General features: G+C 36.0%; 1 protein-coding gene across 1 annotated transcript in view; it reads left to right on the forward strand.

Annotated features, from left to right (window-relative positions):
• LOC121728934 (delta-sarcoglycan-like) overlaps positions 1-24346 on the forward strand; it is a 36244-nt gene extending 11898 nt beyond the window's left edge. Inside the window, exons 2-6 of the mRNA XM_042117274.1 lie at positions 20096-20321; positions 20750-20939; positions 21633-21825; positions 22707-22830; positions 24104-24346. Coding sequence (XP_041973208.1) covers positions 20096-20321; positions 20750-20939; positions 21633-21825; positions 22707-22830; positions 24104-24292 — 922 coding nt within the window. The 3' untranslated portion in view covers positions 24293-24346. The remainder of the gene's footprint in view (positions 1-20095; positions 20322-20749; positions 20940-21632; positions 21826-22706; positions 22831-24103) is intronic.
• Positions 24347-26505: the final 2159 nt, after the last annotated feature.

The raw sequence follows: 26505 nt of genomic DNA on the forward strand, positions 1-26505 counted from the left end.
TCTTGGCGTACGTAAACCACTTTCCATCACCAGTTATCAACTTCTTCAAAAATAGTTCGGTTTCATTACGTCGTCGTAATAAAGAATCACCAATGAGTACACGGTTCATTAGGTTTCTTTCAGTGACCTCATGAGGCACCCAAATATCGAGCTTTTTTGTGTACCCACTTTTTTTCAAATGCGCCACTGCTACTCTCATAACCCAGTGGGACAGAAGACACGACCGGCTAGAGATCAGGCGCAGGATCGACTTTTTACATGCCCATCCGACGCATGGATCATCTTACTTATCAGACAATCAAGTGGTCAGCCTGAATTGTCCCAACCAAACTTATAAATAACAATATGTTTCCAACGCAGGAATCGAACCCACGACCTCCGAGTCAAGAGCCGCGCTCTATACCGTGACCAGACCATGGAGGCGTTATGACTATGGAGGCGTAATGAATAGAAAGTGACTTTATGAAGTGTGTCTGTCTGCCTGTGACTTCTTCACGCCCAAACTGCTTGTATAGATTGTTCTCAAATTTGGTGTGGAGATACAGTTAGAGTCCCGGGAATAGACAAATAATTCTTTTTAATTCCGTCTCTCTATCTGTCCGTCTGCCCATCTGTCCGTCTGTAATGTCTGTCCGTTTGTCCGTCCGTCTGTCTGTCGGCCTGTCCACCTGCCGTCTGTGTGTCTGTACCTCTGTCCGTCTGTCCATCTGTCCGTCCTTTCGTCAGTCCGTCTGTCAGTCTGTCGTCTATCTGGCGGTAATAAAATAGTATTTTGGATAGAAACACTTGTGAGTAGGTATTTAGTTTTCTAGACAGTTTAATAAATATTTTCTTTTTAAATGAGTATTACTGTATTTTATAATAAGTTGTACCGTAGAGTTAATAGTTAGAAATATACTTGTGTTACAACTTGCACCGTATTATTCCAATGGCTCCTGATGGCAGCTCAGCTTCTTATTCCATTCGCTTGGATTTTTTTTGTTTAATTCGACTAATACTCAACAAGGCTTAGGGTCTGTTTCTACACTTCCTGATAAATTTGGGATATCCACAACTTATCTGACAGATGAAGTTGGAGTATCTGTCAGATAAGTTGTGGATAGCATATCCGTTACTTATCAGGTAGTGGTGAAAAAGCCTCTTAAGGTTGAGACTTGCGATTGACTATAGTCGAATATGTAAGTTTGAACTGGGAAGATTTAGGTGGGGATATATACGTGGGAGAGCCATGCTTCGGCACGAATGGGCCGGCTCGACCGGATAAATACCACGTTCTCACAGAAAACCGGCGTGAAACAGCGCTTGCGCTGTGTTTCGCCGAGTGAGTGAGTTTACCGGAGGCCCAATCCCCTAACACCTACCCTATTCCCTTCCCTACCCTCAACTATTCCCTTCCCTTCCCTACTCTCCCCTATTACCCTATTCCCTCTTAAAAGGCCGGCAACGCACTTGCAGCTCTTCTGATGCTGCGAGTGTCCATGGGCGACGGAAGTTGCTTTCCATCAGGTGACCCGTTTGCTCGTTTGCCCCCTTATTTCATAAAAAAAAAAAAAAAAACAGTAACACTTGCTCGGAAAGTTTTCTTTTTAAAAAGTAATGATATCCCACATACAAACATTATGCTTGTCTTTGGATTTCGCCGTAAAAAGAATGGAGATCTAAATGAGTGCCAAGATGTATGGAAAATTGAAATATGTATTAAATAATTATAATATATTGGTAATCATTTTAATTAAACTATTTTAATTTAAAATTAATGTAATAATATACTTAGTTGCTTGAACGTCGTCGTTCATTGAAACTCAACTTATTTTCACACCAAATTCCTGTCGCTCAAGTGATTTAAGTGTGTAGTTGTAAAAGTACTTTCGCATTATTAAAATTAGTAAATTAGGATTTTATTATAATAACTAGCTGTTGCCCGCATCTTCGTCCACGTCAACACAGTATAAAAAACATGGATAATTATTTACCCCATTTTTTCACTATTTTCACTGATTCATATAATATTAAGTCCATATTATCTATAGTTCAATTCAGCGAGATGTATGCTGAAAATACAAAAAGTCATATCATAAATTAAAAATAATATATTGAATTGCAATTTTTTAATTTTCTTGCAAAACAATAAAAGTTTTATTACAATTTACAGCTAACAATTTGGTTAAATCTGAATTGAAAGCTTTTGTGGAAGGTGAACATTTCACAATAATTGCTCAGTTTCACGCGAATTATCAGTCAACTTTTTAATACCTTAAAACCTTTGTAGAAATATATTTTATCGAAAATTAAATATGTAGAATGTAGATGTGTAATGTTGATTCAAGTCGAAAAAAAATTTTATTTTTTAAAAGGCCTAAAGGCCGGCAACGCACCTACAGCTCTTCTAATGTTGGGAGTGTCCATGGGCGACGGTAGTTGCTTGCCATCAGGTGATCCGCTTGCTCGTTGGCCCCCTTATTTTATAAAAAAATATTAGCACGTGGCATGTGAAAATAGGATATTATAATATGGAAAATAATACGGGCTTATATTACTGTGTAATATGAAGCTAAGCACGTTGTTTTGTTAATCTTGGATAAACTTTGACATTTACCTGTAACATAAATAAAATCTAAAATAATAATTATGTATCAAGTATCTATCTAACTTATAACAAAATGGAAGGCTCTTATTATTGTTAAGATAACATTAGAGTATGTAAAATCAATTATGGGTGCAGCAAAATAAAAAGTTAATAGTAAAACGGCGCATATGAAATACGTGTTAATTTAAATATTGACGGGTACATTATATTATTGATTGCATTAACATTCGGCAAATGCAAGCACAATTTAAGCGCTATTTTCACGTCACATTTCTGTTTGTCAATTAAAATATTTGGATCGGCGGAATCATTGCGAGCGCAATTAATTAAATTATTTGGAATGCGCGAACGCTCCACAAGACATGGCTTATGATTTGGGCTTTATGTTCTCTGTTTCCACGTCGTAATTATGTGCAGCGTTATAATAAACAGTAATAAATAATAGCAAGTAATAATAAAGCCTTTTTATTCATACAAAAGCTGTCACCCGTGACTCCGCTGTGCATGTACCTACCATACGTTTAATATAATATTTAAACTAATCTGTGAGAAACACACCCATAAAAAGAATGTACGTAAGGATCATCACCAGTATTAAAACCATCACCTATTTATACTAGATGACGCCCGCAACTCCGTTGCGCCAAAACTCGTTTATCGCGCTGGAATCGTACATTTTTCCGGGACAAAAATTATCCTATGTCCTTTCCCGGGAATCAAAGTATCTCCATGCCAAATTTCAGCAAAATCGTTTCAGCGGTTTGGGCGTGAAGAGGTAACAGACAGACAGACAGATAGACACACTTTCGCATTTATAATATTAGTATGGATAGTAAATCTATGATATTATTATTAAATTTAATGTTATAAGAAATTAATGTCTATGATGCAGGTATTTTAATTTACTCTGTTATATTCTCAGTTATATTAATATGAATTATTATGATGTGCATAATAGAGGTAAGTATATCAAACAAAGAATAACTAAAAAATAAAATGTGGGCCAACATTTGTTTAGTATGAACTGGAATTCGGTTTTTGTATATTAAAAAATATAAAAACAGGACGAGGAAGTGTGCAAAAAACTTCCGCTGGAATTGGAATAATTGAGCCCAAAATACCGGGTGAAATCCCCGTGTGCTGTCAATAGAGTAATAATAAAATTATACCGGGCGCGGAGGAATTGTGTTGCCCGGCACGTACGGCGCGGCCGCGGGTTACCGGACAATGTGGATCGTGCGCCGTCACACCGCAGGCTTTAAAAACAACCGCATATGTTTGAGGGTTAACTCCTTTATTAGTTACAAAGTTGTCTGCGACCGAGTTGATAATTCTATTATAGGTCGGTATTGTCTTTTAAATTAAGTATTACTATTATGATTATTATCAGCCTACTGTGTCCCACTGCTGGGCCTTTCCTCCCCTCTTTCTTTCCAAAGTTCCCGATCCTGTGATACATTTAAATTTTAACCCCCTTTTAAATTATAACCGCAGATTACTCAATAGTTAGTACGAAGTGTGACGTGGATATAATAATAACGAGTCGTAATGAAATTCAAAACCTAACAAGAATATAACATTACCAGCAATTATTTTACTGAACATTAATGATTTACATTTACACGATTGTGCGTTTTTTATTAATTACACATGCACAACGAGTATCCATTTCACGACGTGCCGGGTCTAAATTGAACATCGTCAAAATAACAACACGAGGAACAGGTAATGGATTTATTGGCGGCAATCACAGACGCTTCCGTACAAATCCTTAGAGAGCGGCTGAATAATTCACGGATCTTGATGCAGCTGCAAGATGAGCAGGTTATTTTTGCGCTATTGAATATTTGAGACGGGAACGTTAAAATATGAAACTCGATATTAATATTAGAATTCTAAAACAATTTCATAATCTTGTTGCGGAGATAATAAATAAGGAGTACTTTGCGGAGATAATAAACAAGGAGTTTTAAATAAGGGATAACTGTGACTTGTAATCATGGTTTACTAACCTAACCTTTACTGACAGTCCGAAAATTAGCATTTAAATGTATTTTTGTTCGGTTTTGACAACCTATAAAAAATATTGTTAGGACAAACGTTTGCAAACTACTACTAGGGATAAGGAACTTTGAATATCACAAAGTATCTATTTAACATACACAAATTTTAGTTCCACCCCAAGAAGCTAGTAACAACTAGTTTAGTTAAAAACGCTTGAGTAAAGTTCGGAGTAAGTTGTCGTAGCGACATTACGAGAGACAAGCGAACTCGCTCCCAACTAAGTAAAGAGTCTGTCGAACTCCTCGCGAATTACTTCCAGTCGATTTCGCGATCTCACCACGATCAGTTTAACTCCTAACTGTCCCAATAAAATCATAAGCGAGCGTGACTATCCCGTCATACTGTTGAAATAAGTCTCGAGGAGTCCCGTAACTTCCAAGTGGAACAAACTCGACTAAGTTCGTATGTCTAGATGTAGTGATAGAACTATTATGTAAATGCATTGTTAGAGAGTTATCTAACTACATATAAATAAGTACTCTTTTAGGGAGATCGCAGACGACAGACTTTTTGTGTTGCGGCCATGCCGACTGTATGGGCGCCGCAGACTCGATCGCACAAAAAGTCTGTCGTCTGCGATCTCCCCATATGTGGACATGATGGATTACCCAAGATATTTTGACGGTTACGCTGGACGAGACGGGTCCAGTCTGTACGGACGGACGGTCAGGCAAAGACAGTTAGGTTAGGTTAGCTTACCATTAAAATACTATATTGGACTTGCCAGTCCCTATTCATAAAAAAATTAATTCAAGTGAGCTTGAAATTTGCAATAGTACCTGTGCCTATTAATATCCTATTATAAAAAATAATGCACGCTCACTTATTTTAAATTTTAAGAGGACTGGAGTCTAGACTCCAGTCTAGTCTAGACTCCTGAAAAAGTTAGCTATGAGCAAACGAATAGTCTTTTGCTCATTGCTTACTTTTTAGGGTGCCGTACCCAAAGGGTAAAAACGGGACCTTATTACTAAGACTTCGTTGTCTGTCCGTCTGTCTGTCTCCAGGCTGTATTTCAAGAACCGCTATAGCTAGACTTCTGAAATTTTCACAGATTGTGTATATCTGTTACCGCTATAACAATAAATACTAAAAACAAAATAAAATTAATATTTATTTATCTCTCATACAACAAACGTGATTTTTTCGGCCTTTATCGCTCTATATCAATAATGGCAAGAGGTAAGCACTTAAATTTTTCACACATTCTTTTGTTATATGTGTACTTTAATATTTAATAATAATATTAAAATAAAATAAAAATTTAAGGGGGCATTATTTTATTCCCATACAAAAACACAATTTTTAGCCTATTACTTGCTCTGTATCGGTACGAAACCCTTCGTGCGTGAGTCCGACTCGCACTTGGCCGATTTTATTCAATGTAAGCATAATCGGTAGCTGATTTTTTGTAATAGAAAAATTAGGACATACTGATTGCCATTGCAATACAAACGTCATACAAAAAGTTATGAAATTCCAATCATGACCGATTATTATCAGTATGACGTGGACAGTTATGTAAAAAAAGGAGGTACACTTATAATGAAGTTGTCAGTACCCCAGTCCAAAATGAGCGACAATATTTGTGAATAGCTGATATTGTATTATCGCCTCACACCGACGCCAATTAGCAGCTGCATGTTTCATCGACGGAACTAAATTAATGAAATACCATTACTCCTTTTAACAACATTATTTCGTGTTCATAATTCATACCGGGACTATACAGTTATAAATATTCTGCAATATATTAACATTTATGTATTTCACTGTGATTTTAATGATATCTTCTTATATTATAGCATATATATTATAATATAAGTATATATGTTTTATAAGGAAGCAGATGTTGCAGATAGATGTTGGCAACAAGGTTCGCACCAAAATGCGATATCGCTATCGCTAGATTATCGCTAGATAATTATACCATGAACCTCTGTACTTTTTCCTTAGATTTTTGTTTTAAAATAGCACTTTCGGTATAAACTCTTGAAAAACCAATAATTGGGTGTTTTACCTTACATTATACACGTAAGTTATGACATGTATACAAATTGTAGAGGCGCCGCGGGACGAGCACGCCGAAGTCTCCCCGAGCGTTTATGGCCGCCGTGACGCCGACAAACTTTCAGCCGGTTTATGACGCCAATTTATAAGTAACAGGCGTAAGGAGTATTTACGACTCTTTTCCGAACCCGCGGGAATCGGGAACTTCACTTATATCGTTTTCAATCAGATTTATCACATTGGAATGTTCGCGCGGTCTCTGGAAATGTTTTTGTTTCGCGCGCCATTCGTTACGAGCAATCAATTTCACTAGCGAGTGGCCGGTGAATCTACATACCCGATATATTATGTTCCGCGTGTATTTGCATTTTAGATATAAATTCGCTCGCCAGCTAAATTACCTGAAAATATGTATAGTTTAGTCGATACTCGAGATTTTGTAAATATTTAAAAAATGTAAAATCTTACAGTGTGATTATACATACAAAAAGTATAAATAGATTTTTTAGATAAGTAATTTTTGTTTTAATTTTTTTTTCGTTAATTTTAAATTCCTTGGAAGCGGCAACAAACCAATTTTAGAAAAAAAATCGGCCAAGTTCGAGTCGGACTCGCGCACGAAGGGTTCCGTACCCTTTTATATAGGCCAAATAGTTAAAAAAGGTCAAAAATAATAGTTTTTTGTATGGGAGCCCCCCTCAAATTTTTATTTTATTTTAATGTTATAATTATTTAATATTAAATTACACATAAATTATATTGAAGGCATTTTTGAAAATTTCAAGCGCTTAACCTGTTTCCATTATTGATAACGAGCAAAAAAAGCCAAAAAAATCACGTTTGTTGTATGGGAGCCCTCCTTAGATATATATTTTATTTTATTTTTAGTACTTGTTGTGATAGCGGCAACAGATATACACAATCTGTGAAAATTTCAGAAGCCTAGCTATAGCGGTTCTTGAGATACAGCCTGGAGACAGACGGACGGATGGACGGATGGGGGCGGATGGTCGGACAGTCGGACAGACGGACAGACGGACAAATGGACAGACGGACAGACGGACAGACGGACAGACGGACAGACGGACAGACGGATAGACGGATAGATGGACAGATGGACAGATGGACAGACGGACAGACGGACAGACGGACAGACAACAAAGTCATAGTAATTGGGTCCTGTTTTTACTCATTGGGTACGCAACCCTAAAAAGTCTCTTTAATCTATAAGACTAAGCTGCAGCAAAATCAGCTTACCTATCTAAACTTTGTTAATGAACACTGTATCACATTTGTTATAAATTAACATACTCATAACACAAAAACAAAACTAATTCCAAGTACTACAAAACCGCACTACACGCTTAAAATCCTTACAATCTGTAAGAGCGTTATGAAATTTTGCGAGCATAAATTAATTTTCAATTTGCCTTTGACGTTTCGCTGAGCCGGGCGACGGGCGACGGGCGACGTGTCTCGCAGGTATTAGCCGGTCACGACGCTGTGCGCTCACTGCTATCTCTGTGTACAGCCTGCCCTGTGTCATACACGTGTTATGAGAAACTTAATTGAAATACTACACAGTACACATACACTGGTGCGCAATGAAAATTTTTTAAAAGTCTGTTAGCATTTTAATGGGACCCTGTCTTGTCCTGTCTTGCAATGCAGCAAAATATGTGTTAAAACAAGTTCTATTAGGAAAAAAATACTTAAATTAAATAAAGAAAATAAAAATAATGATTGACAATAATATATTTAGCATCTTTTATTTAAATCGACTTCAAAAAAGGAGGATATCAATTTGACACGTATGTATGTAATATTTTCAGAACTGCCCAGTTTTCGTAAATTTTAGTCTACATCAGCGTCTGAACAAATGTGCCAAATTTCAAAAGTGTATGTATGTTTTTATGTTTGTGTTATCTCCTGAACTACAAGTCTAATTTAAGTGATTCTTTTTTTGTTGTACTAGGTATATTGTTCACCATACTGCAAATTTCATCAAAATCGGTTTAGTAGCTTTGAGATACGGATTTTTAATTCTTAATTACGTACAATTTTGAAGTCGGTTTATCTTTTTAAAATACTGTTATTCTATTTCATTATGCAAAAAAACATGCAGCACTAAATGATGGTAATTTGAAAATATCCAATTTTCTATTTCAAATACCAATGCTCTCGTAGATTATCTCGTAGTAGTTCGTTTCAGGTATTAACTTAAATAGGAGCTTTTTGGTCTACAGAATCGGGAATGTCCTTTTGCATAGTAATATATTAGCCTCTTATAGATGGCTCGCTCAGTATTAGATTGAAAGCATACCAACATCGTTAACCCTACCTCATACGAATGCTTTGCATATTTATTTTATTCAAACGTTGATTTTAATAAAATTAAATACAGCCATGGATTTTGAAGTAGTTAAAATAAAATACTAACTTAACTTTCTATCTAATTGTTTATTTGCTTACTTTGAAAACTTCAAAATATTCGTTTTTTTAATTATGAATGCAATACTCATTAGTTTTATAGTTTTTAAGTTGCAGTCTATTTAATGTAAAAATAAGTTTTTATTTTGGAAACAATATAATGGAATAATAACTTCCACACCGTTTCGGTTTGGTTTAAGTCACGCAGGAGAATTTTATAGTGCCCAAGTGTTTGCGCAGTACACAAGAGCACTCTCTATTCCTTTACTCTCATAACCCAATGGGACGGAAGACCGACACGACTGGCGAGAGATTAGGCGCAGGACCGACTTTTTACCTGCCCATCCGACGCATGGATCGTCTTACTTGTCAGACAATCGGGTGATCAGCTTGCATTGTCCTAACTTGGAAATAACATGTTTCCAACGCGAGAATCGAACCCACGATCTCAGAGTCAAGAGCCGAGCTCTAAACCACTGGACCACGGAGACGTCGGAATAATGGAATGGTGGCCTACAAAACAGTGATTTTATTGGAGCACTTTAGTCATAGATATCAGATGTCAATAGCTATGTTAAGCGACCGAAATAAAATAATACATTTTAGGTGCAACACGAAAATTCGCTCTGATATTATATTTAATATTTTATTTTTAATATTCACTTACTAAATTAGCACGACAATAGAAATTGAAATACAATCCAAATAAAAATAGAGATACCACATAAAATTTGAAATTATTTTGGCAAAATTTTGGTACGTAACGCTAATATATTTTGGTCAAAACATTTGAATACGGCAGCTAATTTAATCAGGCGATAGGCTTCATGTTCGCAATATACGAATATAGCAAAACCTTTATTAGATTTCAGGCCTAGACAGATATTAGAATTAAAATTGTAGTTGGGAAGGGGAAGAGGTGATTTCAGGACAAGCTCGAGCGTGTCCGATTAAGCTTGTAAAGGCTTCCGACATTAGTCTATTTATCATTCTATAGAAATCAGATTTCTCACGTGGTGGGTTAAAAAATTTTTTTTTTAATAATGAAATGTCATCGGATCTGTTAGAATTTAGATTTAGGCCGTGTTCGTCGGCGTAATTTTTAGCGCAATTCGCTGCAAAACCTAGTTATTGCGCATGTCCAAATCATGTCATGCCATGGCAACGACAACTGTTTACGACTTGACATTTAACCATTTAAATAATATTAATACCTCGATAACTTCCTCCAACAAATTTTCCAAGTAATCTATAACCATATTTTCCATTATAAAATAATGATAACACTTTTACTTATAGTATTAAATAAATTATTTTAGACAATTTAGGCTTATGTTTTTATGTTTAGTTTTTATTATTTTAATCGTGTACTAAAAACAATATTATACCTGTTTTTTAAATTTAAATCTTAACTAAACTATATATGTCTAAAAGAAGGAAAATATATTGGTGATCTGCAGGACAGGCTCAGCCTTGTGCAGGCGCCAAAGTTATACAATATGTGTAAAGTCTGTTATTTATTGTCTTCGTAAGTTCATATACAACTGTATTGTACTCCTAGGTCATATTATAAAGTACACATTGTAACAGATGCTAAAAGTTTTAAATAAAGATTATTATTATTATTATTATTAATACGTTGTTTACGACTTGACCAGCAACTTGTTATGGCGTTGCCACAATGCGTTGCCATGACATCTTTTGGACATGCGCAATAAAAGGTTTGTCCAAAAATACGTCGACGAACACGGCCTTAGTTTAGTATACGGAGTATACCCCAAAAAGCTTCCATATAAAGCACTGACGATTCAAAGGTTAGGTAAGCCTGTAGGGCATTTTAAAATATAAAAAAATAAAGCTTAATTTTTTACTAACTAAGCTTCACAAATATTTTATTTTGCACTAAACTAAATGATTTAATCCTTGATGTCTAAAATAAATTTATAATTTACCTAAATAAGCAATTTTCTGAATATATTTTCTTTTTCAAAACTTTTACCTATAAAATTTATAAAAAAATAACAAGAGCGTTTTTTTATTTTAGCGGTGGGCTCAGAAACTGTAGCCTTACATACATTAGGATGTAAAAAACCTACTAGGTCTCCATGACGCTCGAGTGACTACACAAATAGCACCTTCCCCTACCCTACTATTGGAACGGTGTAACAAAATTATAACACATTTACGGTCGAAGTAATGATTGCTTTAATAATCGCAGATTTTGACAGAAAATATAAATTTTCTGTCAAGTTTGTCATTAACTTAAGGTTAAGTAATTATTAAATATCTCTGAGTACTGTTTAAGCCTTTTAACAAGCCAAAATTATGCGCAGGGGCCACTGGCAGAACCCATGGCGTTTAGTGCTAAACGTAAATGCCGCAGCTTCAAGATTTTTTTGTTTTATCTTAATTTTCCTGACGCTTTGGATGCTTTATAGTTTTCCGTTTTTTTCGCAGTAAAGTATTTGAAGTGCAGAAAGTAATGAGCAAAAATCAGGCAAAAATAAAATGTATATTTTATTTTTAAATTATTTTTGTGTAAGTAAGTGTACTTTTTAGGGTTCCGTATTTGTTTCGTTATCACCTGGGTAGAAAAGCGTGTCAAACATTTTCAAATATTTTAAGTTTTTTTATAATGTTGAACAAATCTAAAGGTCCAATTTATTAAATAAATTTTCAATATTATAATTATTATTTACATAAATATGAATAACAAAAGTGCATGTGCACTATGCATGAAGTCGTCTTATATTCTATAATCTATAGATTTGTGTAAAAAAAAAACAAAAGATAGTACCTACTATAATACACTTATCGGAGTCAGCTGATGATAACAATGATGAGTGTACGCCAAAGTACCTATAGCTTGACCGCTGTAAAGTCGACCCTCGTAGCATACTACGAGGTGACGAGTATGCTACGAGGGTCGACTTTACAGCGGTCAAGCTTTACTGATGCGAAATGGGCCGCCGACATGAAAGAGGAAGAAGATCGCTATTTGATTTATGTACCACATAATGTAGCATTGTGTTGCAGTTATTGCATGCGAAGTATTATTTGGAAGTTTTTTTTATGAAATAACGGGGGCAAACGAGCAAACGGGTCACCTGATGAAAAGCAACTTCCGTCGCAAATGGACAGTCGCAGCATCAGAAGAGCTGCAGGTGTGTTGCCGGCCTTTTAAGAGGGAATAGGGTAATAGGGGAGGGTAGGGAAGGGAAGGGAAGGGAAGGGAAGGGAATAGGGGAGGGAAGGGAATAGGGGAGGGTAGGGAAGGGAATAGGGTAGGGGATTGGGCCTCCGGTAAACTCACTCGCTCGGCAAAACACAGCGCAAGCGCTGCCCGATCGAGCCGGCCCATTCGTGCCGAAGCATGGCTCTCCTACGTCCAAAGTCCAAGATAGGTAAAAAACCCAACAGTTATTTTTATTCAATTCATTTAAAGTAAAAAATAATTATAAACTAAACAAATGCTCATTCAAAAGATGTTTCAATAAGTTGCTAAGCCGTAACACCGTTAAAATGTGCTAACGACATTATGGGCATTTTATCTATTACCTACGTAAAGATATAATATCTGCAGACAAAAAGTATCCTCATTGAAAAAAAAAATCACAAAACTTAACACCTCCATAGTGGGTATCGCAGACACAATAGATTTTCAATTGTTATGCGGCAGCCGGCTGCCGCTTGGGGATTGATGGGTTAAATAATATTTTTTCAGGTTGGCAATCTTATGAATTACAAATTAAAGCCGTAAATCGTAATATCATTCAATTTATATAAATTTTATTGAAGTTAAAGTTTAAATACACGTATTTAGATGCAACTAATAATTGTAATGGGGATCCTCAAAGGTCTCAGCGTCAGACAGGTTTCACTTCATTCGTGGACTCTGAATAGACTTCTATGAATTTATTTCAAAATGGAATGCGCTGTTCCGATTGAACTCAAATATTTTTTAGTATTCCATCGCGTTCAACGGACAACGCTAATCATGGAATACGCGTTTAAAGCTAGGCCTTTTTGTCAAGTTCTGTTTGTATTGAATTTTGACTTCTGAGTGTTATTATTTTGTGGTATCTATATATATAAAACTCAAAGGTGACTGACTGACATGGTGATCTATCAACGCACAGCCCAAACCACTGGACCGATCGGGCTGAAATTTGGCATGCAGGTAAATATTATGACGTAGGCATCCGCTAAGAATAGATTTTGATCAATTCCACCTCCAAGGGGTTAAAATAGGGGATGAAAGTTTGTATATAATAATACTTCTTAACGCGAGCGAAGCCGCGGGCAAAAGCTCGTTTTGATTATAAATTACCTTTGTCGAATACTAAAGTGAACATATTTCATATGCATACTTTAGTATTCCACATCGAAAACGTTACAAACAATAAACGTAAATGGAAGTCAAAAACGTAAAAGTCAAATAAAAGAGCAGCGAAACAAATAAGTACGCACAATCAGGCATCATGTCATAGTATTCATGGCGTAAAGTACATTATTCAAGTTAATGGCTATTAGTTTGGTTCGTTAGTGGAATATTGCTAACGAATGTGCAGCGGCCGCGCATTCCGCGGTGAAACGCTCAATTAGCGATTGTGCGTATGTGAGTGCGTGAGTTAACGCGTGCGTGACGACGAGAAACACGTGTGTGAGTGCGCACGTGTGAGTGGACACACATGCACGTCCTAGCGTTCATAAAACAGTAATTCCTCGCAATGCGAGTGATAAAGCGAAACAACGCTGAACGACATTGATGTTAAACTTTCATGTAAATTCGAAACTAACAGACCGGTGTTACAAATCAAACGTGCGATTGATTTTATAGTATTGTTAAGCTTCTTGTTTAAGTTAATTTTATAAAAGAATTTATTATACCTACAGTTTTAAACTTTTGCTTTTTGTAGATTCAATTGCGTGTAATGTTTAAATTGGTATGATATACTATATGATAATATACGCTCTAAACATTTAGCATAAGTCACTTTCAAATACAAAGACATATTTTCCCGCTCGTAACAATCTCAGAGAAAAAATATGAAAATAATTTGAAGAAAAGAAGGTCCCTGTTAAAGCGTATCTCGGAGTGAAGGAAGCGCCGCAGTCAAGTTGGCATGATTGAGATGATTAATATGCCTCATTTGCGGCACGCGCCGCTACAGATCGCTACGGTGCTAACACCGTAGCTACGTATCTCGTAGCACCGTAGCTACGATGCTACGAGCTTCGTAGCTACGTGCTATGAGATACTTAGCTACGATGCTATGAGAAACGTAGCTACGAGCTTCGGTGCTACGGTGCTACGAGATTCGTAGCTACGGTGCTACGAGATTCGTAGCTACGGTGCTACGAAATTCGTAGCTACGGTGTTACGAGGTACGTAGCTCAGCTACGAGGGAGGCGCGGCGTCATCTACGTGAGACTACGTGCCACTACGTATATCGTTTACGCTTCCGCTCAGAAAATGTATGGCGTTCAGTCTCATTTATACACCTTTTATCTTCATTACGTACTTAACGACACCTTATTACACGCCTACCTCGTAAACAAGGCTTTAATAAAATTGCTAGTTTTAAGTTTAACAAATAAAAACAAATATTATTATCTAGAAAGTGCATTCATTAAAAGTATGTTAGGATTTTTGTAATACTAAAAATCAGATACAATGAATATTTAGTTGCAATAAACATACTGAATTAAAGTAATCGAACGAAAATTCCGTTTTAAATCAGTACATTATAATATAAAGAGTGATTGCAATGAATTATTTTTATAATTTATACGTTAATTACGTGAAACAGCGCTTCACTGTGTCGGGTCGTCGCTGTGTCGCGGACCGCGGTGCGGTTTGCAAGTTCTGTTTGATCAATATGCTTTTATTAATTGTCATTTAATTGCTTTAAAAATAAAACAAGCAGAAATATGCGAATATAATTTATATCAGATTTATTTCTTTAACGAGCTTTTCCCTGCGGCTTCGCTCGCGTTAAGAAGTATTATTATATACAAACTTTCATCCCCTATTTTAACACCTTGGGGTTGGAATTTATCAAAATCCTTTCTTAGCGGATGCCTTCGTGATAACATCTATCTGCATGCAAAATTTCAGCCCGATCCGTCCAGTGGTTTGGGCTGTGCGTCGATAGATCACTATGTCAATCAGTCAGTCACCTTTGAGTTATATATATATATATATATATATATATATATATATATATATATATATATATATATATATATATATATATATATATATATATATATATATATATATATATATATATATATATATATATATATATATATATAGAAGAAGAAGATAGAAGAAAGAAGATGTTGCATAGGATTTCTTTAATAAGATTTTTTTTATCTCATTTTATTTAGGGATTTTAGCACACACAGTGGCTATGTCAATCCCATCTTGCTAGTGAATAACTAAAAACTAACTTCTTATAATAAAGGAGTACAATATTTTTGCATTATCAGAAAAGAGGGGAGGCCTTTGTCCAGCAGTGGGACACAGTGAGCCAATAATCATTCATCAATCAATCAATCATTCCATACTTATACTACGATTGCGCTACATTCCCATATTATACCAAATCTTAGAAAATGAAATGGCAGACGGATAGATTAAATATTACAATAATATCTTAAAAATACTTTACTAAAAATAAAATACAATAAGCTGTACAAGCTAACAGAATACCTCATAATCTGACTGAAATTGGCCAAAATACCTTCAAGAAGTTGATATTTATTGAAGAAATTGGAAATCGGGGATAGTGTGGAGGCGCTTTTATTGTGTAATTGGTTTCTAATGCCGCTAAACCCCTCAAACGTGTTGCGCGAGTGGACGGAGAGATAAAGTGGCCCGACCTCCTCGCGCTTTTTCTTCTCAAATGTTCCTAAACCAATATGTAAAAAACATTTAGCGGCTTAGCATATTTTCCTTAGGGTGTTAATTGTCTTGAGCTTTGTAGAACTATTTGTCTTTATAAATAAAAATATAGTAAAATAAAAATTATTTGTCTTCAAAAATTCATAGTAGATACATACATATCTATCATCTATCAATATATATAAAAATGGATTTTCAATTGTGTTAGTAACGCTAAAACTCGAAAACGGCTGAACGGATTGATGTAATTTTAGTCTTAAAATATTTGTAGAAGTCCAGGGAAGGTTTTAAAGTGACACGAAGTTCACCGGGACAGCTAGTTAGTTATAATAATATGTTTCGTTACTTGAAAGCACTCTCAGGTTAAATTGATTGCTTGAATATACTACTCATTTATTAAAAATTTAACAAATTAAGCGATAACATCGTTAAAATACATTTAGTTTTACTTGGTTTAACATCGGTTGTTAAATTATAAAAGTTTTATTATCGAATTAATTCTGTAAATATATCTCATCAAGTCATCATGTAGCCTAAGATAATTGTTAAAAAAATCTAGTTGCTATTAAGACATATTTTACCCAAGCACAGTAGCGGTACATCCGGCAATTTATAGTTTATGTTATGGCCGGAATGTAATGGATAATATATTTTCAGTTGAAATATAGCGTTAGAAGCTTCGAGTATTTTACGAAAGCAGCTTAATGTACTTAGATTCGGTGAAAATGCACAGAGGTATTCACAGATTCGGCGGTGGCCGATGTCCTCACACGAAACTCAACTTAGTTAAACTCAAGTTAATATTCAATTATTTTAATGAATGATGAATTTGTGATCTGAAATTTCGATTTTTGATGTAGATATCCTAAATATGCCGGGATTACATTATTTATCAGATTATCAAAATATTATGCTACTCGATTTTCTCTAATTTTGTATTTAATTGTAGGTACAATTTTGTATATGGAATATCTCCCAGTACCACAAAGCAAGTGCTCGAGGAATGGGTTCGCAAACTGAGCAGGAAGCAATGGGTTGAGACCCCTGGCCTTCAACACTCTAAGGCACTAATTTCTGGCTTCAACTAGAAACTATCAGGAATAGTGCTCACCATGAATAGGAATCAATTAAGAATCCTTACCAGAAGCCTAACTGGGCACTGCAAGCTCAATAAGCACCTTAACAGAATAGGTGTTAGTAGCTTAATGACTTGCAGATTCTGCGAGGAGGAGGATGAAACACCTATACACCTTCTCCTTGACTGCCCTGCTCTACTACAGAGCAGGAACAGACACCTTGGTTGCTACGAATACACATCCACCGAGGAAATTCGTGGCACCAACCCCAACCACATCGTTCAATTTTTGAGCAGCATTGGGTTGGGGACGGTACTCTAATGCGAAGGAGTCACAATTGATCCTCAAGGGTCGCAGTGACATCAGGGCTACTTGACCTGCCTTCAGCAAAAAAAAAAAAAAACAATTTTGTATTAAAAAACGGTTCTGGCTTCCAGGTTGATGAAACTTTATCATTTAATTTTGAGTATCAAAAGTTTGAAACAAAATTTATATTTTAACGTACCTACCTTAATGAACAGAGCTTAACAGAAATTAACAAGCTAATTACAACATTTACCTAACTATCTCTAGTACTCATCCCGATCTCTAAGCTCTGGCAGCTAATGATCAATACTGTATATTTATGAATACCTGGGACTGTACCTGTGTTCGTTCCCAGAATCTGTTTGACGTCTCCGGCAAATCTGTGCTAAGCCTCGACTCGCAGACGCTTGTATTATTGCAGTGTTGTGTTAGAACATTGTCCTCGTTGCAGAAATTAGAATTCAAATCCGTTAAGCACTGCAGAACATGGTAGCCATGTTCTCTCATTTGCTGCTTTACTGCAATTAAAATAAAAGGTCTAATTCGAGTGTGAGAATGCTAATAGTAGTGTAATTACTTAAATGAACATAATATTGAGCTATAAAAGTCTGTTTGAATTTAGATACTTATTCTCGCTTTCCTTTTTAATTTTACTGACCACACACACGATACCCGCTATCAGCTTCCAAACATCTCTGGACAATTTTACGTATTGCAACAGTCAAACAATTTTCAAATGGGTACTATTTTGTTCAAGTAAAATATATTTCCAACATAGAGATGTCATAAGTATTAGGGCGTGTTTACTATGAAGGGGACAAGGTACTGTCGCGCGGTAAGACCACGTTCAAATTTTTCACTCTAAAACTCCGGTGTCCTGCGCAAATCCTTTCAAATTTATGACCTATACACAGTCCGACTGCTCTCGTACGTGTCGCGGGCTTTCAAAATTTCATAGAACATTTTAAACGTCCGTTTCCATCAATATGTATTTTTACGCCGCGCTAATAAAAGCTATACAAATAAAGGACGCGTTAAAATTCTGATTTAACGAGTCTATAAAGTCAATTCGTGAATATGAAAGCGCACTCGCTCGTTCCCGGAGCAAACACGATATTTTAATGCCCATAATTCGACTCGGATTGCAATCGTTCACTTCTGTTTGTTCCCGGGAGTATAATGCTCCGACTCGACAAAGACGCTCATTACGTCGCATCATAATAGATCGATATTATCAACATTGCTCGATTCAACCATTTTAATGAAAACTCTGAATACGTCATATTTTTAAACTAGTTTAGTTTATTTAATTTTTACTTATTTATAACCATGCCGTGGTAGATATAAATATTTACCGACCTGGGCGGCTTAAAAGGATAAATTAGAAGTTAGTAAAAATAAAAGTTGATCCATTTGTATCTTTTTAAATAAATATCTATAATCTATACTCTATAGGAACCATTAGAGCCGAAACTAATGGAATGCGGCTAGCACATATAGCGTGGTATAGCGTGACCGAACTACGAACGATATTGTTTCCAAACAAAACTTCTTGATTAACAGCACTATGGGTGGAATACAAAATATTCTGTCGTTAGCTTTTTCCATTAAATTTTTAATGTGCTAAAGGGAACATTAAGCTCCTAATGAAATTACTTTCTTCGCTACCGCCGACTTAGGTCTGCTTTTAAAACGTTTAAAACTTTCACCTAGATCTTGAATGTTATTATTTCTGTAAAATAATGTAAAACTTAGATTATTGTTTCGCTTCAAAATATTGAAATAGGAATACTGTACTGACCACAGAGAGACAAAAATAATTAGATTATCTGGATTTATTTTAAAGAGTCTACCGTTTATTTTCACTGTTTTATTTACCGAGAGTCGAATGTGCACATAAAGAGTATATTGTTTTTAAAACCTATATTTATTTTCAATTTAAAATTTGCAGAATACAATTCCCGAGCACCGCGTATATTGAAAAAGATATTGTAGTAAAAATAAATTATGTGCGACATATTTCACGAATAAGTACAACACCCAAGATGGATCCGCGTTGGTTACATAAAGCCGTATTCGGCACGATCAGAAGGGCTAAAGGAAATAAAGTTATGATTTATGCAAGTGAAATGTGTTTCAAACAACCTTCCCCGCCCCCGCGCCGGCCCCCGTCCCCCGCTGCCGCACTCACACCTTAGCACAAGTACGCCGAATTTCCTTACATCGACTGCTGGAAGGGTTTTTAATAGCTACCGCGGCGGTAATATCTTCTATGTGTCAATTCGCAAATTGATCGTGAAATTTTTTATGGTTTAGCTACGACTTCAGGTCCATATTAATTCGTGGCTCAGGTATTGGTACCTACTAGGCATTAGTGCGAGACGTATTTTACAACAAAGTAAATTGTTGTTACTAAAAAATTAACTTTAGATAACTCTTCTGTGTAAAAGCCTAACTATAGACACAATAGACATAGACTAGTAGGCTGAATAGTATAATTATACTAAATTGACAACAGTTCACTATGTTACAAAATTATAAAATACTTTAGAATTTAGATACTTCAGTGGTGAATATGACAAATACTTAGGTAACAACTAACTTAGCATTATTACAATACGTTTACCGAACAAATAAACCTCAGCTCAATATCCGTTTCCAATCGACTGCAAAAGGACAATGTGAAGTTTGAAGTGATATTTGTTGCAGGATTCCGTACGCCGACAAGATCACCCCGGAACCGATCCTGAACAACAATGGCGGGCGGGACACAAAGGCGGACTCAATCAGGAATAGCTACAACAGCCAATTCAAAGTCGGCATCTACGGCTGGCGGAAAAAGTGCCTCTACATCCTCGTTATGGCGCTCATGATGATGATGATAGTGAACCTCGCGCTCACGCTGTGGGTGCTCAAAGTGTTAGATTTCAACTCGGTAAATATGAGTTTATTCCCACTTGACTTTTTATGATGATACACTTTGGGAAAGATTTTTATTTGTAGCTTAAAAGTTCTTATTAAAATTTAGTTGGGTATCCTAATAATTGTAAATGCATCGACAACTTTTGTAAATTTTTTAACTATGTTAAAAATGGAATACGATTAAACGTTCAATACCAATTAGGTACTGTAATTTAAATATGTACATAGTTCAAATAATCGGGTGATAAGTGAATTACCGAATTGGATGTTACCACATTACTGTACCGATTAAATAATAAAATGGAATGACATAATAATAATGAAAATAAAACGGTGGCAGATAAAACAGAATTTGCCGGACTAGTATTGGGACGCTCATGGATGGAGAATTCGCTCGACCAGTAACTTTATTTAGGGATAAATTAGATCGTTGTTTTATAGGAGGGAATGGGGCAGCTCCGGATTGTGCCCGGCGGGCTACAATTACTCGGACAGACTCTCGTGTTGGACTCCCTGTATGCTTCCAGCATTAAGTCTCGCCGTGGACAGCCAATATCGATCGAATCGTCCAGAAATTTTTCAGTTACCACTCGTGATGGACTCGGATTAGTCCAGAGCAGACTATTTTTAGGTAAGCGATTTCGTATTCCGTCCTAAATGTGACATCTCCAGGCTTTTAAAAGTCGTATTCCTTAAATTTTTACCGAGTCTAAAACTGTTCAATTGCTGAAACTGACCTTTACATACCATTTAGTTATTTTAAAAGAGAAACCTATATGTCTTAAAAATAACTAATAATAAGAAGCCCTCAGATAGAAAATGGATAAGTACCTTTTTAATTCTACGTTATCTAAGGCCTATATCATAAGACCATAATATAAACACCCAAATGACTTCAACTGCTATTGACACGTTAAACAGTATTTGGCCTGTAAATGAAGGCTTTACGAGGCCACCCACAAACCACTTTGTAAGGCCTTACAAAAAATAAAAAAGTTACTCTTTCAGCGCTGCCACATTCACAGTGACCTTTATATTAGACTAGCTGTTTGACCGAGCTTTGCTCGGTATTCGATAAAACACGAATAAAATGATATTTTCTAAAAATGATTCCTAGCTAGATCAATTTATCGCCCCCGAAACCCCCTATATACTAAATTTCATGAAAATCGTTGGAGCCGATTCCGAGATTCCAATTATGTATATATACAATAATTGCTTGTTTAAAGATATAGGATAAGATATATTATGTACACACCCTAAAGTTTTATCACTTTGTTCTGTTGCACTCTGTAAAAGTTATTAAGAAGTTCAATGACTGTAGGTCACGACCGTTTGGAGATGAGCGTGGGCGAGCTAGAGGTGCGAGACGCGCGGGGGGCGCTGCTACTGGGTGCGCGTCGTGGCGCGCTCACCGTGGGCGCCGACAACGTGGTCGTGGCCAGCCCCGCCGGCGCCGTCTTCCGCACCGCTGTGCAGACCTCCATGGTTAAGGCACCGCCGTCGAAGCAGCTCATGTATGACTCCCCTTTATAATACCAGAGTGTTGGAAGTTCGAGGTGGTCGCAGAGTGATGTGATCACTGTAGGCGACGGATGGACAGTCTATAAAATCTTCAATTTAAGGTTAAAATGATTTTTGTAGGGTAAAATGGGCCACGATTCGCTAATATTTCAATATATTAACTATAATTATTATTGTTATGCGTCAGACCGGAAATTCCTATACTGTTTCAATTAATTTCAATCTAAATGCGAACAAAGTTAAGTATGGGCTGATATAATGATATTAATTTATAAGCCACGTTATGTACAATACATTTCAAGTTTTTGTTTACATTTAGTGTAAAATTAATAAATCAGAGTATGGGTATATTGTACCGTCTGTTTTAGTTTAATATATTAATGCAGCACGAGACAAGCACATTCAGCAGATAAGCCTCTTACGGAGCGCAGACACGGCTGAATTTTTAAGCGTCCAACTCAGAAATCGAGAAGTCTGAAATTTGAATTCAATTTTTGCTGTGCACGTCTAAAATTAATTTCGATCTGTGTCCGATCGATGCCACTTGATCTATGGCGATGGAAATTGCCATGGCATTTTTAATCATGTTAAGGCTTTGAGTTCGAACGTGAAAACCTTTTATCCTGATCAACCTAAAAAAGGCAAAATCACTAACCTTAAAACGCTAGCTAAAATGAAAACTGAGTTGGCGTTTCTAGGCAATTTTAACGAGCCTTATGAGTTCGGACTTTCTAAGGTAAAACTGTTTTAACACTTTCGTAACTTTGAAAGATCTCCAAAACCTTAATTGTAAGCATTATTTTATAAGTAAACAAGCTTACAATTTTAGCCGTTTAGGTTTTGGCCATGCATTGTAATAAAAATAAAAAAATAGGCTGGAGTCCCCGACGCGGTCACTGGAGGTGCACGCGGCGCAGAGCGTCAGTTTGGAGTCCCGGGCGGGGGACATCACAGCCAGCTGCCTCACCACCTTCCGACTACGCTCCGTTGCCGGCGCGGTAAGTACAATGTAGGCTGGAGTCCCCGACGCGGTCACTGGAGGTGCACGCGGCGCAGAGCGTCAGTTTGGAGTCCCGGGCGGGGGACATCACAGCCAGCTGCCTCACCACCTTCCGACTACGCTCCGTTGCCGGCGCGGTAAGTACAATGTAGGCTGGAGTCCCCGACGCGGTCACTGGAGGTGCACGCGGCGCAGGGCGTCAGTTTGGAATCCCGGGCGGGGGACATCACAGCCAGCTGCCTCACCACCTTCCGACTACGCTCCGTTGCCAGCGCGGTAAGTACAATGTAGGCTGGAGTCTCCGATGCGGTCACTAGAAATGCACGCGGCGCAGAGCGTCAGTCTGGAGTCCCGGGCAGGGGACATCACAGCCAGCTGCCTCACCACCTTCCGACTGCGCTCCGTTGCTGGCGCGGTGAGTTTTTACGAAAATGCACGAAGTAAAAAACGTCAACAGAAGTACGCAACCTTTGGATCAAATAAAACAAAAATTAACAACTTAAAAGTACTGCTAGATAATTAACAATCCATCTATATATAAAACTCAAAGGTGACTGACTGACTGATTGACATAGTGATCTATCAACGCACAGCCCAAACCATTGGACGAATCGGGCTGAAATTTGGCATGCAGGTAGATGTTATGACGTAGGCATCCGCTAAGAAAGGATTTTGAAAAATTCCAACCCCAAGGGGTTCAAATAGGGGATGAAAGTTTGTATATAATAATACTTCTTAACGCGAGTGAAGCCGCGGGCAAAAGCTCGTTGTATTATAATATGTGCATACAAGGGTGACATAAGGGTGCACCCTTGATATCATTCCAGTTAACTGAAATAGCTTAGATATCAAAACGTTTTTTCTAATGCCGATCATGGGGATACTAAAGCAAATGTCGCATATTTCCTTATATTTTTATTTTGGAGGCGCGGTGAGTGCTGACCGTGGGATCCATCCCTCACATATGCGGCACACGCCTTATATTTCTATTTTCTAATGCGATACGAAGAGCCATAAATTTTTGGTCGTGCTGTCATATTTTGGATATTGAAATCTAGTGTAGCAATGATTTTAGACTCTACGTCCATTTGACTTACTCAAACCTTTAATAATGAACGATAACAGAATGCGATTAAATTATACATATCCGCAAAATCCATACCTAAAATTAAAAAAAATTAAACAATTATTATCAGATAGTATTTGTATTTTTTTTTACGAATAGAATAATTTGTTCTTATAATGATATTCACATAACCACGTCGTTTCAGATACGTCTAGATGCATCAAGTATATACATGCCGAAGCTGAAGTCAGCGCTACCGTTGCCACCTTCGGCACCCCACGGACCCCACCATCAGAACATCTACCAGCTCTGCGCGTGCGCCAACGGCAAGCTGTTCCTCGCGCCGTCGCATGGGGTCTGCGCGGCCAGGGAAGAGAGTCTCATATGTCGATGATATCTATGGTGTCAGTGCGAAAACTAGTAGCTAGTTTAAGTCTTTGATTTTCCTATTTATATCCCCGCAGGGTACAACTTCAAGTTAGAATTTTTATTTTAATAACCCTTGATCTGTCCGGCGAAGAATGAACATTTTTAAATGAAATCTTTGGCGTTTTACTTATTTTAAAATGTGTAAGAAAATTTAATTAACTGGTTATTTTCTTAGAACTTTAATTTTATACACTAATCTATTCCTTTTGCTAAATTATAAGTAGAATGAACTATATTATATTGTATGGTATAATGTAAATAACATGTTGTTTTTTTAAAAGAGAACACTACAATACATTATAATTGTTGTTACAATTATTATCGTCTTTATTTCTTCTGCTATTAGAATTTAATAGTAGCTGTAGAAATCTACAAAGTTCTATATTCTATAATGTTGCAACTGGTTAATACTATTTATGAAATTTCAAATACCTTTTAATTATTTCAATTTCAAAGCTCTTATTTTAAATATATAAATATCGCATAAAACATTCGATGATTATAGCAAAGATACTCTTTTTGCAACTATTCAGTAAAATAATTGTTTACTTAATTTCATATTCAATATATTTTCTTCTAACCCTAAATAAATTTTATATTTTGTAGAATACTCTATAAATAAAAAATATTATTAGAATCCAAGGATAAACATTTTGCATTGTTTATTAGTAAGTTTCGCGAGACGATCCAAACTTTGGCTTTTTCTTTATAAAGATTAAGACAGTTAATGAATTATTTATTATGCGTTCGGTCCACTAGCATTTCGTCCAATTTGGAGCTGGTCCAATTTTTTTCGTGCTGCGATTTTAACAGATTTCACAAGTAAAAAAAATTATAACGAATTACAACGACTTTAAAAACGTATCAAGTAATGTAATTAATAACTAGTGCCTTTTGAAGTCGCAGATAAGGATAACTATTGGCTGAACTTTCTCTTGCGGTGTATTAGAGTGTATATTGTATGTTAGTACTATGTATGCGATGTTGTGATAGTATATAAACATTAGTATTCTGTGTTTTATTTACGTAGAAACTTTAAAATTAAAATTGTTATAATTGTATTTACGAAATAGTTATTATGCTTAAGTTTCCTGTCTATATTTTAGTCTTTCATTAACTTAAACGGTTACTTAGTCGTTTTTCAGATATCTACAATCTACATGTACAGAAATGTCAATTAGGTAAATTGTTATATCATGTTGTATAATAATAATTAATGCTAATATATTTATGATATATTTTGTTCAAAATGGTTGTCTGTCTGTGGCGTTGATTTCGAGTGGTTGTTTTACACGCGAGCCTCGCCGCACTTGTGTGAATGAAAGGCCTACTTTATGTTCTCATTAATTTTCACCCAAACGAGAAAACACATTTTAAATGTATTTTCACTTTTTATAATGTGGGTAGGTTATATTTTTCTATGTATTTAGCTTTAGACGCTTTTAGAAACTTACTTTAAGCCATACAATCACCAAACTTGACTTATGTTGTGAAGACCAGATTTTATTCACATCCACAAACTATAATTTTTAATATCATATTATTTCAAAATGTACCTACGTAGATGTTTTATTATGGTTAAGTATATCTATACTCTTGTTGTAAAAAATGATCAAACATGACTTATAAATTGTTGATAATATTGTTGTAAATATATCATATTATAATTATATAACATAGTGATGATAAATATATGAGCTGATTGTGAATGGTATAGATTTTTATTGTATTACCATTATTGAATGCAAGACTGATTTCTTTTATAAAGCTCCTTTAAAAACACAAAAAACTATTATCAAAATATGGTCCATGCTCTTTTTTATCAGAAAAAAATAAATACTAAGGTAGGTTTACCATAATTATTTCGAAGGTTTGTTGAATTAAATCTCAATATAGTATTTATAAAATTATATTTGATTCTGAATCATCGACAATAATTTATTAACTTTCACCACCAATTGCTAATACTGTACCAGCCCTAATCTTAAAACAGCTTTTACGCTAACAAATGCCTTCAAGAATATTTAATAGACAACTTATTCTGTTTCACGAATGTAAAATAAAAAAAGACAAAAAACGAATCGGTGAAAGTGCTAGAAAATTACGACTAAAAACTGAAAATTTGCTACTTCCACGTCCGCTTCTTCACAATGAAACTTTGAAGAATTTTCCAGGAAT

This window comes from Aricia agestis, chromosome 7 (assembly GCF_905147365.1).
Source record: "Aricia agestis chromosome 7, ilAriAges1.1, whole genome shotgun sequence".
Taxonomy (NCBI): domain Eukaryota; kingdom Metazoa; phylum Arthropoda; class Insecta; order Lepidoptera; family Lycaenidae; genus Aricia; species Aricia agestis.